At 37.9% G+C, this 13,949-nt stretch overlaps 1 protein-coding gene across 1 annotated transcript; it reads left to right on the top strand.

Annotated features, from left to right (window-relative positions):
- The first annotated feature begins 10,286 nt into the window (after positions 1–10,286).
- On the top strand, positions 10,287–12,059 carry LOC131675934 (E3 SUMO-protein ligase ZBED1-like). Its single transcript, XM_058955060.1, has one exon. The coding sequence runs from the start codon at positions 10,287–10,289 to the stop codon at positions 12,057–12,059; it is 1,773 nt and encodes a 590-aa protein (XP_058811043.1).
- Positions 12,060–13,949: the final 1,890 nt, after the last annotated feature.

Below are 13,949 nucleotides of genomic sequence, written 5' to 3'. Positions count from 1 at the left end.
ATGAAGTAACCGTTATTATTTATTGTTTTGAAGTATTCACAGAAGCACCAAGTTGTACAGCAATGACCGCACGTGCAAATTTGTTTTCTCACTATAAAAGCCACGATACAATCAAGGTTCTTGTTGGTATCAGTCCATCGGGTTGTATTATATACGTCTCTGAGTCTTTCGGTGGACGTACTTCAGATAAAACAACAGTGAGGATGTCGGACTTTCTGGAGAAACTCCAAGAAGGAGACTTTGTGATGGCGAATCGTGGCTTCCTCATCGAAGATATATTAGCCTCCATCAATGCGAGTGTAACTTATCCAGCTTTCAAGAAAAAGAACCACCAGCTTGAGCCGATGGACGCGATTCATTCGCGTGAATTATCAAGTTTACGTATCCACGTTGAACGATTAATTGGAGTTTTGAAACAAAAATATTTAATTCTGATCAACGTTCTGTCGATTTCTCTCTTACAACGGTGGACCAATAAAAACCTTGCCATAGATCAGATAATTACCATTAGTGCCGCACTTGTCAATTTATGTCCGAGTGTTGTAAGTAATGATCAAGTCAAATAGTCATCGACATTGGAAAACTATTCGCTCTGAACGAGCACAATCAAAACGCTGTTATATGATGCTTCCGGGTGTAGCTTGTTTCTTGTTTGTTGGTCGCTTTGAAAGGTGCGTTGGTAGCAGTGCTACCTTACCGAAATCGCGCTAGTCTGGAAATAGTCATACATTGCGGTATCCGAATAGGACCCTAGATCCTCGAAACTTTATCTGTACCAGGCATTTGTGCTTGTGAATGCAATGTTTGAACAAATATTTTATAATACGAAGAAAACTGATATCTGTGGTAGAAGTTGAAGGTATATTTAAAATAAAAAGGAATGTTTTATGAAGTATAGTTGATTTTATTAGCTTACATCTTTATTTAGTATATATTTTACCAAACAATTCAGGAACAATTACTGTTTTAAAAAAAATACTGATTTTTCTCTACTATATTGCCATAAATTTTCATTTGGTTTAACTTCGAAAATTAAATGTTTTTTAGGCGACCAAATATAAAAATAACCAAAAACTGCTTTACATACATGTACTTGCATGAATGATTGATAAAAGTACTTATGTTTTGTATTAAGCGTTACGCATCCAAGTGGATCCAAACTGATATATGGGTTTTTCAGTTTCATAACGGCTTCTGCAATATTTCCAGAATTTCGTGCTACAAACGGACACTATTTCTACTGTTATTATCCCATGACAATCACATTTGAAGATAGCATCAGGAGACGCACCCAAACAAGGTTCTTCACCGCAGATGACAAGACCTGATTTTACTTGTATCAAGTTGTGATGCGTCAGATACAGCTTTGAATAATTTTTCTAGCGCGATATTTTCATTTCGTTTTCCATATTCTGTGGTTGCTGAAGAAAAGTTGGACTGCTCCGGATAACAAATTCGACGAATGAGCGTGACAGATGGTTTAAGAGTACTGGTACATAAAACATCTTTCAGAGCTGAATCCGTTACACGGCCAGCACGAAATCTCATCCACCATTTCGACTAATTCCGGTTGAGGGTCAGATTGTTTACTTTGACCAGCAGACGAGGATCCTTCTCCATATGCTTATGAATGTGCTCAGCTGCTTTTCGTACACGGCCAGCACGAAATCTCATCCACCATTTCGACTAATTCCGGTTGAGGGTCAGATTGTTTACTTTGACCAGCAGACGAGGATCCTTCTCCATATGCTTATGAATGTGCTCAGCTGCTTTTCGTAGCTCATCAATAGTCTTGGATGTATTATATAGATTAAAAATTCGCTGTAAATCCAATCCATGAAGCTCGGCTTGAATTGCCTCTTCCTCAGTACACGATACACAACGGAAATCGCCTTTACCATCACAGAAAAGCACCATTCCGGCCACGTTTATACCTTCTGTTCTAAGGGACTCCATAAGTTTCCGTCGCCGAGCTTCATACGATTGTTTGGTTATTGACACTGGATATATTCGAGAAATGTTTCTTCCAAAATCAATGTGTTTTACCTTCTGATACAAATTATCGATTATAGATGCTGGAGGCTTCTTCCAATAGGCGGGAAGATCCGTGACAACTGAAATTGTAAGGTAAATAGAATTTATTATTTACGTCGAATTAGTTCAACTGACGGCGAGATATGGTCCTGTGTAGGTGATTCTCTGAGTTTCTTACCTTTTTCTCAAGAAGCGCGGTCCGTATTCCGTCAAGAGCGAAAAGGGTTGCTCCAACATGACTGCAAGCTTCTAAAATACCTATCGCACAATCACAGTGTGCCGCAAGAATAATTCCAGTTTCATTTATAAGAATCCACGGTTTAAGCGGTTTTTCATTCAACGCGAATGAATATCGCACTGCTCCTTGCACAACAAATAAATTGCCAATTTTACGACCGCTCACCATTTTCACCCAGCCATTTTAATGTAGAATACATTTAAGCTTTCAATATAGGGGTCCCGTTTCAAAATATCGGCTGCGGCGCCGCGTCAGATTTTATTTATTTATTTATTTATTTCGTCAATCGATGTAGACTGGTATAGTTACAGTAATGTTTACATTTTTCTTATTTACTAAAATATATATATACGTAATTTTATTATAAATAAAACAATTTCAGCTTTTACAGAATCATTTTCTTATGCGTTAGAATTTCTTTTATGTATAAAATATTGTGTGAGTTTTAGTTTGGACATTGTAAAATCAATTGATTCGCAATAGCGGTTATAAACAGCCATCATTCGATTTATAGGGCCATATTTTGCATAATTTGTGCGATATGGAGTTATTGAGAATATGCTTCGGTTTCGTAGCTGTCGAGAAGGTGCATAAAAGTTCAATTTGGATAAAATTTCGGCTGAATCAATACGATGCGAGACGATATTATTAATGAACGAAAGCATTGCAAATTCACGACGTTCCTTCAATGTTTGTATATTGATAAGCATGCAGCGTGCTTCATAAGATGGCAAAGGAAATGCTATCCAACCTAGTTTACGAAGGGCAAATAATATGAATTGTTTTTGTACAGATTCTATTCTTTTTTCATGTGTGCTTGAAAAAGGGCACCAAACGATGCTGCAATATTCCAATATCGACCTAACATAAGCAATATATAATGTTTTGATTGTATACGGATCTACAAAATGATAACTAAAGCGTTTTATAAAACTGAGCATGTTGTTAGCTTTGTGAATAATTGTGTTATAATGATCAATAAAATTTAACTTGGAATCTAATATAACGCCTAAATCCCTAATTCTTTCACATTTTGCTACAGTCTGTCTTCCTAAGGTAATCACAACATTCGATGTTTGTCGTTTTCGACTAAAAGTGATTGAATTGCATTTTTTCACGTTTAGCTGTAGGAGGCTTTTTTGACACCACGTGTGGAAAACTAGAATTTCGTTTTGGAATGTATCAATATCCTCGGCATTTCTTATCTCCAAGTAAAGTTTCATGTCATCGGCATAGATTAGTACTTTCAGTTTTTTGAGAAGGGAGGAAATATCGTTCACATATAAAATAAACAATAGAGGTCCTAAATGAGAGCCTTGTGGAACTCCTGAGGTGACTTCAATTGGATTAGATTGCTTTCCTTTGAATTTGATTATTTGCTGGCGGTTGGATAGATATGATTCTAACCACGTACGCAGCTCAGGCTCAATTCCCATCTTTTTTAATTTATAAAGTAACATTGGGATGTCGATTCGATCAAATGCTTTACTAAAGTCTGTGTAAAGTGCTTCCACGTAGTTTCCATTGTCCATTGCAATCAGTGAATAGTTAATAAATTCTAGTAAATTTGTTGAGGTCGAACGACCTTTGAAGAAGCCATGTTGGAGGTTAGTAATTCTGTTTTTTATTTGAAGAAATATTTTTTCGTTAATGATTGATTCAAAAAGTTTCGGAATGCTGGAGATTATGGCTATTCCACGATAATTGCGAACGTCAGATTTTTTCCCAGATTTATATATAGGTACTAAGAAAGAACTCTTCCATGTTTTGGGAAACTCTCCAGATTGTAAAGACATATTAAAGAGCCAGAACAATGGAGTTGTAAGCTCGGTTGCTAGGTTTTTCATAAATAATGGTGGAATTCCATCAGGGCCAGCACCTTTTGATGAATCCAAATGGTTTAGAGCATTGAAAATGTCCTCCACTATGACATGACTGACGCCAATATCCATAGGAAAATCTGGAAGAAAAGCAAAATAATCGCGATCGCGGTCTTGTTCAGAAAAAGTTGTATATATTTCTTGGAAGAATGTTGCAAATAGGTTGCAGATTTCTTTCGGGCTATTATGTACGTTGTCATCCAAGTGCATTGTTGATGGGAAATTATCTGATTTTAATTTAGTTTTGACGTAGTTAAAAAAATTCTTTGGACTGGATTTAATCTGCTGTTCAGTTTTGGAGTTGTAATCCGCAAGTGCAGAATCTATGGCAATATTTAGTTTATCGCAAATGTCGAGATATTGTTCCAAGTGCTCGTTATTTTGATTTTTCTTGTATAGCTTGTGGGCTTTTTGTTTCCTATTTTTCAGATTTTTAATTTGCCTATTGTACCAAATAGGATGCTTCGAGCTACCGTGTCGTCTTTTCTTCTTAATGGGCACCTCTTCATGAATAATTTCGAAAATTATTTTGTAAAATACGTCCAGGGCGGTTTCAATATTCGCTTCATTCCTAAGAGTATTTTGCCAGTCGACATTACCTACCTTCCGTCTGATATTGTCATAATTAGCTTTATGGTATTCAAAGACTTCCTCAAAGTCATAGACGTTGGGTTCTTGATTTTTATGGATGAACAAAGAAAATTCAATAGCAGTATGAAAAGCTTCATTTTTCCACAAAGGAGCCAAAGATTCAGATACACAGAAATCATCCTGAGTGTTTGTAAATAAAAGGTCAAGATAGCAATTCTGTTGATTTTTTACATGATTAATTTGATTTAATCCTATGCTAGCAGTTTTGTCAAAGATGAAATTCAATGTTTCGTTTTCTCCTACGACTGGGATTAGAATATTTTCATTTTCAGAATCCGGAATAAAATCGGCATTGCGCTGGTTAAAGTCTCCGTAAATGTGAACTTTGACCTCGACCGGAAGTTCAAATAAAATTTGTTCAGCAATTTTGAAAAAGGCTTCATACGATGATATATTAGCATGCTCTGGTGGGAAATATACAGAGGCAAAAACATGTATTTCACCTGAAATGTTCGCTTTAACCCACACATGTTCAAATTCTTTAAACTTCACTGTGGGAAGAATTTCAGAATTAAATTGAGCCGAAACGCCTATAAGAACTCCTCCACCAGACTTCTTTTGAGATACTAAAAGATTTCGGTCGTCTCTGAATACGTTAAAGCCACTACCAAAAATTTCCTCACTTTTTATGCTATCGTTCCAACTTGTTTCAGTGCCTAAAATAACAGAATAAGAGGAGCTCAATAGATTACTATAGATTTTGCTCATTTTAGATGCGCTCTGCATACGATTAAAATTTTGACAATATATCAAAATTTCTGAAAGCGTTTCTGATAAAGTTAATGGCAATTTGTCATACTTAGAAATATCATGCAAAACTATTGATCCGTTTTCATCCGTAACCGGTTCGTCATGGTCTGCCTCTGAAGAGTGCGTTAGGTTGGACGAAAACACGAATGCTCACAGGAACAAGCTGAACAGCGCTGAGAAAAGGAATTCGTCAGGACAGGGGTTACAAACCTATCTGGTGCGAAAGTTGAGTTAAATTGATGTACAACCGGGTATGGATTCAGTGTTTCACCACGTTGAAACCTGATACCACGCTGATTTTCAAACGGAGGCCTAGAGAATTGCACCCTTGCCGCCGCAAGTAGATCCTTATCCCGGGGAAGAGAGTTGCCAGCTGTTGGACGACCGCATTGCGTATTGTTGTTGTTGTTGCGATTATTGCTGCTATTGTTGTTTCGATTGTTGTTACGATTATTATTGCTATTGTTGTTGCTATTATTGTTGTCATTGAGGTTATAGTTATAATAACTGCTTCTGGATATCTGATGTTTATTTGTCTCATTAGTATTACGGCTACGTTGGTGTCTGTTTTTATTGCGATCATTTATTACCCGATGCAACTGCTTTTTATTAGCTTTTCTTCGTGCCATCGCCCTATCTTTCATCTTTTGCTGTTGAATTCTATGCTGATTACGTGTGTCGTACTCCGTCCAGTCAGAGCGCCACACTTTCTTCGAACCCAAAAAGCGCCACCCTTCAGTGGCTTCGGCAGTGGAACGGTGACCTGAGTCACCCGATTTTGTTGATTGGGCATTTAATTCGTCCATCAAGCTGGGGCCCGCTGGTGGCAAACAAGCATCGCGTATACTGCTATCCAAAGTGTTAATTGAGCCGGCAAGAGATTGTACTTCTTTGAGAATGTCACTGCCAACTGAATTTGTTATAATTTTCACTTCGTCTAAAACTTCACGTGTAGGACGCGATTCACTCAGGTAGTGTTCATTACAATGAGCTGCCATATTTATGGTAAGGGTGCTCAAGTTCTGAACTTCGCTGCAGATTTTTTTCAATTCTCTGGTCAAATCGGCAGTGAGATCATTTACATACTCTTCAATGTGTTTTTTTGTGGATCCCATAGATATGTTGAATAGTGATGTGATATGGTTTTTCAGCGTGACCAGCTCATCGGCCTTATTAAAAGAATTACTGTCAATGGCCTGCGATAGTGCCGATACAGCATTTGCCACTTGCGACGATGTGTTTATGTTCACATTCGCCACTGATTCTTTAAGCTGCAGCTCAACATTTTCGAATAAGTCAACAATTGAATTGAACTTTTTTATGTCGGCTGCTATTTGTAAGTTGCAGTCCGTTTGCGTAGTTATAGATTCAAATAATTTTTCCTGTTGGTACAGCACTTTTCGTGTGTCTATGCCTACCTTTAGATTATGCTGGCAATCTGCACACAGGGGAATCATGAAGTGCGAGATAAATTCTTCTTGATTTCGCTGGACTCCTACACAAGCTGCGTGATAACATTTTCTGCAGAATTCACACTGCCACAAGAAACGATCGTCGCTGATATTACAAGATGTCACACTGCAGCTCATTATGATAACCGTTGTTTAATAGGATTGAACACACGCGCGACGGTAGAAAGATAAATAAATAACAATTAACTGCGGACCGTAAAAACACGTCTATACACAAAGGCGTTCGATTATCGAACGTTAATAACTTTTATCATACTTAACAGAATGATTTGATTTTAGGCCAATTTGTTGAAAATATGTTCCTCTATGCTGTATTAAAATTTGAAGTATGTATAACATGCTCTAATAACAAAAAATTGTGTTTTGAAAAATCTTTCGAAAGCGACTCGGAAAAGTGAAAATTTTCAGCCCATCCCGCACAGAGCCGTCATTATGGTAGACCAACCGAACAATAAAATAATGAAAAGTTTATATATAGGTCCACTACATGTTTGTTCCTATGATTATTCGCATTGGGTTGCTTGACGAGAGCAGTTGGTGGGGAAAGACGTCATATTCCTTTGGTTAGGCCATTAGAAGCCGGACGGAAAGGAAAGGCTCATGCACGGCACGAGAACGAGCGAGAAAGCGATAGTAGTGCATATTAGCGCGATTATAAAAATATCTGTCGGTCGGTTTTTCTCATCATTCGTATTCGTTCAAGTTCAAGCACTAGCAAGCAGCCAGTCTACCGAAGGAAAGCAGTTGGCGATGACGGTCGGAAAAAGTGCCCCAGCTACTGGTGACTCATCGCAACCCGATCAGGAACTGTCACCCTGCAAGAATTTCGCCCCAACTAAAGGGCAACAGAGCAACTAATCTGTGTTCTAATAAGAGTTAAACTGGCTCACCGTGTCCGCGGGGAGTGCGTCTGAATTATGCTCCCGCGATAAAATAATAAGCGGTTCTTTACAGGACCAATTAATTGTGTTCTAATAAGAGTTAAACTGAAATTTACATTTTATGGTGTATAACAAATAATTTTCAGAAAGCTATATAAGAAATACGATGTGTGGAAAGAAAGAAAGAGAATTTAAATGATCCTCTCTCGCTCGTTTTCGTGCACTGCTTTTCCATTCCTTTCTGCTGCTAATACCATCATAACTAAAACGAATGTGCGTATTCTCCCACCATCCCATGACCAGTGTTGCCACAATTGCATGTCGCTATTACAATGTGAATTATTTTATTGAACTATTTGGCAGCTTCCGTTGATTAACTGCATAAATCGATTTGTTTGTGCAGCTCCTTGCTAGTAGCAAACTAAATATCCTTTATCAGCGCTAAAAAATAACACAAAAGAATTTAAATTTGTGAAAATCTTTTCCTTCCTTCTTCTCAAATCTGCAACATTCTTTGAAAATATTGTTGGAATGTTGTTATTGAAAAACTGAACATGCAAGTTTGCTAGCACTGGCTACTAGATTGAAGGCGATGGAAAGACAGAATATTCGTTTTGGTTATGCTAGAATTGGTATCCGAACGGAAAGCAAAGGCACAGGAATGGCACGAAAACGAGCGAGAGAGCGATAGTAGTGCTTTCTCGTGTTTTCATATATGAATATTGGTCGGTCGGTTTTTCTCATCATTCGTATTCGTTCAAGCACTAGCAAGCAGCCAGTCCACCGAAGGAAAGCAGTTGGCGATGACGACGGTCGGAAAAAGTGCCCCAGCTACTGGTCACTCATCGCAACCCGATCAGGAACTGTCGCCCTGCAAGAATTTCGCCCCAACTAAAGGGCAACAGAGAAACTAATCTGTGTTCTAATAAGAGTTAAACTGGCTCACCGTGTCCGCGGGGAGTGCGTCTGAATTATGCTCCCGCAATAAAACAATAAACGGTTCTTTACAGGACCAATTAATTGTGTTTTAATAAGAGTTAAATTGAAATTTACATTTTATGGTGTATAACAAATAATTTTCAGAAAGCTATATAAGAAATACGATGTGTGGAAAGAAAGAAAGAGAATTTAAATGATCCTCTCTCGCTCGTTTTCGTGCACTGCTTTTCCATTCCTTTCTGCTGCTAATACCATCATAACAAACGATTGTGGGTGTTCCCCATCCCATGGCCAGTATCAGCGCTAACAAATAAGACAAAAGAATTTGAATTTGTGAAAATCTTTTCCTTCCTTCTTTTCAAATCTGCAACATTCTTTGAAAATATTGTTGGAATGTTGTTATTGAAAAACTGAACATGCAAGTTTGCTAGCACTGGCCACTAGATTGAAGGTGATTGAGAGACAGAATATTCGTTTTGGTTATGCTAGTATTGGTAGCCGAACGGAAAGGAAAGGCACAGGAATGGCACGAAAACGAGCGATAGTAGTGCTTTTTCGTGTTTTCATATATGAATATTGGTCGGTCGGTTTTTCTCATCATTCGTATTCGTTCAAGCACTAGCAATAGAGATGGGCGATCCGTTCTCGAACGGTTTAAAAGAACTGTTTCTTCTAAAAGAACGAATGAACGAGAGTTCTTTTTTAAAGAACGGTAGTTCTCATTTCTCTTCGAAACTGATGAACTGAATTGAACGTTGCCTATAACCGTTTGCCAATTCCACCAGAACGAAGAACGAGTAGAGCGGAGAACGAACTATTTAGCAGGCTTTTAGAACTGTTCCCGATGCTCTTTCAGTATAGTATAGAACCATACCAAACAATGTATTGCTTCTCTGAAAACTTTCATTGAGAATAGACTTTTCTACGGCTTTTGTACGTACACGGTACATAGCACAGACACTGTATCAAAACAAGATTGAAAACGATAAACAAGAATGTCAAAATCAAATGGGATTGTTGTCAACCAAGACTGCATTAGTGTTCGTGAGATCAGTCGACAAAAGCTCAGTGCTCGCTCATAACAGAAATTGTACTCTCTGTGTACCTCCTCTCGCAGATTCTGTTTTGACAACCGTTCGCTGTGTAACGATGAAAAGTTCTACGCAGTTTATAGTGAAAAGTTTTGCAATTATATTTAATTCGTGGAATAGTTTTACTTAATCTAATTGCAGGTTTCGCACAATTCGTGGAAGTTGCCACTTTGACAAGTAAGTGATATAAATCGAATGATTTTCACATTTTAAATTTCTATAGTGTTGATGTTTTTTCTTTATACTCAGGGATGGCAGGCCACGGAAGAGTTACCAGTGATATCTGGTATCATTTTACAAAGCTTGATAATGGCAAAGGAAAATGTCGCTACTGTCATTTTTCAATAGCAATGGCTTCTGGTTCCAGCGCAAATTTGAAACGGCACTTGAGACTGAAGCACCCGATGGTTCCTATAGAAAAAGCCGACAAGGACGACGATTCCAACACTAAATCCGAACCTGTTTCTTCGTCGTTGATAAAGTCGAATGCGAGTGCCAGTCTGCCAAAATCTACAACGAACGTAGTCGATTGTACGAAATCGGATTCAAAACCATCTCAAAATTTGCTTACCAACTACGTGGACGTTGTCAAACCTCTCCCGATACAAAAGCAACGTTCGATCGATCTGCAAGTGCTAAAGATGATTTGTAAGGAATATCATCCGTTATCTCTTGTTGAGGACGCGGAATTCAGAAAGCTTGTTAAGATGCTTTGTCCGTCATACACCCTCCCGAGTAGAAAAACGTTGACGTACAGCCTAATGCCAACTGTGTATGAAAATCTACATGCAACAGTTAAATCTAATTTGCAGGATGCACCAGCAGTTAGTCTCACATGTGATGGATGGACCAGCATCAATAACCAAGGTTTCTATGCCATTACAGCACACTTTTTCGACAAGAGCAATCAATTAATGTCGCATTTGCTCGAGTGTTCTGAATTTAAGGAAAGACACACGGGTGAGAACATTGCTTCTTGGATCATGCGAGTTTTGAAACTGTTTTGCATTGATTCAAAAGTAGCAGCAATTGTTACAGATAACGCGGCAAACATGAAATCTGCTGCATCGATTTTGAAAATGAATCATTTGCCGTGTTTTGCGCACACACTCAATTTGCTAGTTCAGAACGCGATTGCTAGCTCTATTCAGGGCACGGTTGATAAAGTTAAGCACATTGTTCAGTATTTTAAGAAAAGTTCATTTGCTCTGGAAAAGCTACACGATATGCAAGGAAAATTGAATGAAAATTTGTTGAAATTAAAACAGGATGTTCCCACTCGTTGGAACTCCACATATGATATGCTTGATCGTGTTTTGAGAAATAAAAATTCAGTTGTTTCTACTCTTGCACTACTGAATATCAAGTTGGCATTGAATGTTGATGACTGGAAGATTATCGAGGGATCGGTTGAGGTGCTGAAAGTTTTTTATGAGGTCACCGTAGAAATATCTGCTGAATTGAATGTATCCCTCTCAAAAAGTGTTGTACTAACACAAATAATGGAGCAACGTGTACAAAAATTTGTCTCAGCTGAAAACTTTCCACCAGAAGTGACGATGCTTTCAAATAATCTGAAAGATGGCCTAAATAAACGCTTCGAGTCAAGATGTAAGAATGAACTGGTTTCCCAAGCAGTAATTCTGGATCCTCGTTTCAAGAAACAAGGATTTTGCAATGAAAACCAGTACAAGTCAGCACATCAATCGCTATTAAACCAGATAAACGTCCAGCAATGTGATGTACAGCGTGTTGAGGATTGTTCTGAGGAGATATGTATTAAGGAACCCGCGCAGAGCTCGTCTCTTTGGGAAGAATTTGACGAATCCGTGAGTAAGATACTATCTAAAGAAAGTCCTGCTACTACTTTTAGTATCGAGTTGGATAAATACATGGCAGAGCCTATCTTGCCAAGGTGTAACGATCCGCTGATCTGGTGGGGAGAACGTAAATGTATCTACCCAAACTTATACACTATTATGCAGAAAAGGCTTTGTATTCCAGGGACCTCCGTTCCATGCGAGCGTATTTTTTCTAAGACCGGTCAGATTTGTAGCGAGAGAAGAAGTAGATTGACAGCTAAGAATATATCTAAAATTGTTTTCATCAATCATAATCTTTGAATTGAACAAACTCCTAATATACAGTGAAATGAAAAACACAAATAGATAACAATAGTTGGAGAGAAAAACGTTTTTTTATTGAAAACTGTATTCCTTTCATACCATATCAATCTGTTTGAACTTTCTGAATTTTTGAAATTGAACGTTGAAATTCAACTGAACGGATGAACGGTTCAGGTGAACTAGTTCTTTTCACAGAATTATTTAACGAGAACGGTTCTTCAAAGTGAACTGTCTTGCCCATCTCTAACTAGCAAGCAGCCAGTCCACCGGAGGAAAGCACCATTATTACCATAGAGAATTATTTGAAAATTTCCCATTCAAACGTGATTCTGTTGAATATTATTAGATTTAAATTAACGTCTCGAATTGAAATCACGACGCTCCGGTTATGTGACAGACATTACCCACTCATCTTTTTTTATTGTGACCACGACTAACGGTTTAATATAGACACCCCATTTCAATATTTCTGAAGGAACAGAAGGTCGAGTTTGGAAAGTTTGTAACTTTCATTGGACTTAACCAAATTACACAATGTTCGCACTAATGATTCAGAAATATGATCAGGAATCTTCTATTAGATTTGTAAGTATGTATAATTTACATGAATAAAGAAAAATTGATTTTCAGGAATCAATTATTATCTGTTCTTCCATTGGCCAGTACTACGCGACTTCCTCATGCTAACAATTCATTTCATCGTTAGCCATCTCCCTCACCAAGGCCAACAACGCCAACAAAACCGGTCCTTTTCAGGACCACCATCATTTTTGTAAAGAATAATTTGAAATATTCCTCGCCCAAATCACCTTTTGTCCGAAAATTCCAATGAGTATCAACATATTTGAAGAACGTGTTCCTTATGTATTGTACATCTCTCCGGTTATGTCGCAGACATTACCCACCCATCTTTTTTAAGGTATAGGATTGCATCCATTCCTTTTGTGCAGTTCTTAGGATATCCAGTAAATGGGTTAGGGTCCAACATAAGGTACTTGTAAATTCTATCAAACGAAACAGTGAGAGGAATTTCTTCCGGAAGCGTCTTTACAGTATATGGATCTATTCCATTGCACAGCTGTATTTTTTCACGGTAGCGCTCAATCGCTTGCTTCGAATCCATCTTATTTCGTTATTTGTTTTAGAAATGACCTCTTCGCAATGAAAATATAATCTTGAACTATTTTCAAATGAATAAAGATCCGAACGATGAGATATACCCTATTTGTTTTCCCACACCTATCAGAACATATGACAGGTGGAGGAAAACAAATCGTTGATCACACTAATACAGTTACAGATTGTCAAGTACTCTATTAGTGATTCGGATTGGTTGAGGTGACGTGCTGGATGCGATGCAGGGATTAAGAACGAGGAATAGGATTGGTAGGATCGAGTTGATCTGAAATATTGAGAAAGAAGTACATTAATTGGTGTGTGATGACTACGTGGTACTTTTTTCGCTTCCTCCTGTGGAAAGAAAATTGCGGTTAGTATATCCGTTTTAAATTGTCTTTATGTAATCTACGGTTTGACTCATCGATAAAGGTCTTTATTCTATCTTCTTTGACCTGGATCTTAGAGTATTTTTGGTCAGTTTTATTTCTGACTCCCTGCTTTTTTATGTAGACTTGCTGATTATCTGCAAGTTCTGGTTGTACTTCGCGGTACTTGTTCTGTTGGTTGCAATCTTTTGTTTGGTTTTTTTGTAATTGAATAATAACCTCGTCATAGAGTTTATTTCTTTTGGTTATGATTTCTTCTAAATCTAGTGGTCGTTCTTCATTGTCTCTGATGCCAAAAAAGATTTCGCGGGGTTTTAATTTTGTAGCGGAATGAATCGTTTCGTTATAAAGAGTGTACGAGATTCGTGTCAGGTGTTTAGGT

This window comes from Topomyia yanbarensis, chromosome 1 (genome assembly GCF_030247195.1).
Source record: "Topomyia yanbarensis strain Yona2022 chromosome 1, ASM3024719v1, whole genome shotgun sequence".
Taxonomy (NCBI): domain Eukaryota; kingdom Metazoa; phylum Arthropoda; class Insecta; order Diptera; family Culicidae; genus Topomyia; species Topomyia yanbarensis.
The sequence above is the reverse complement of the archived record's forward strand: the minus strand, read 5'-3'. Positions and strand labels throughout refer to the sequence as shown.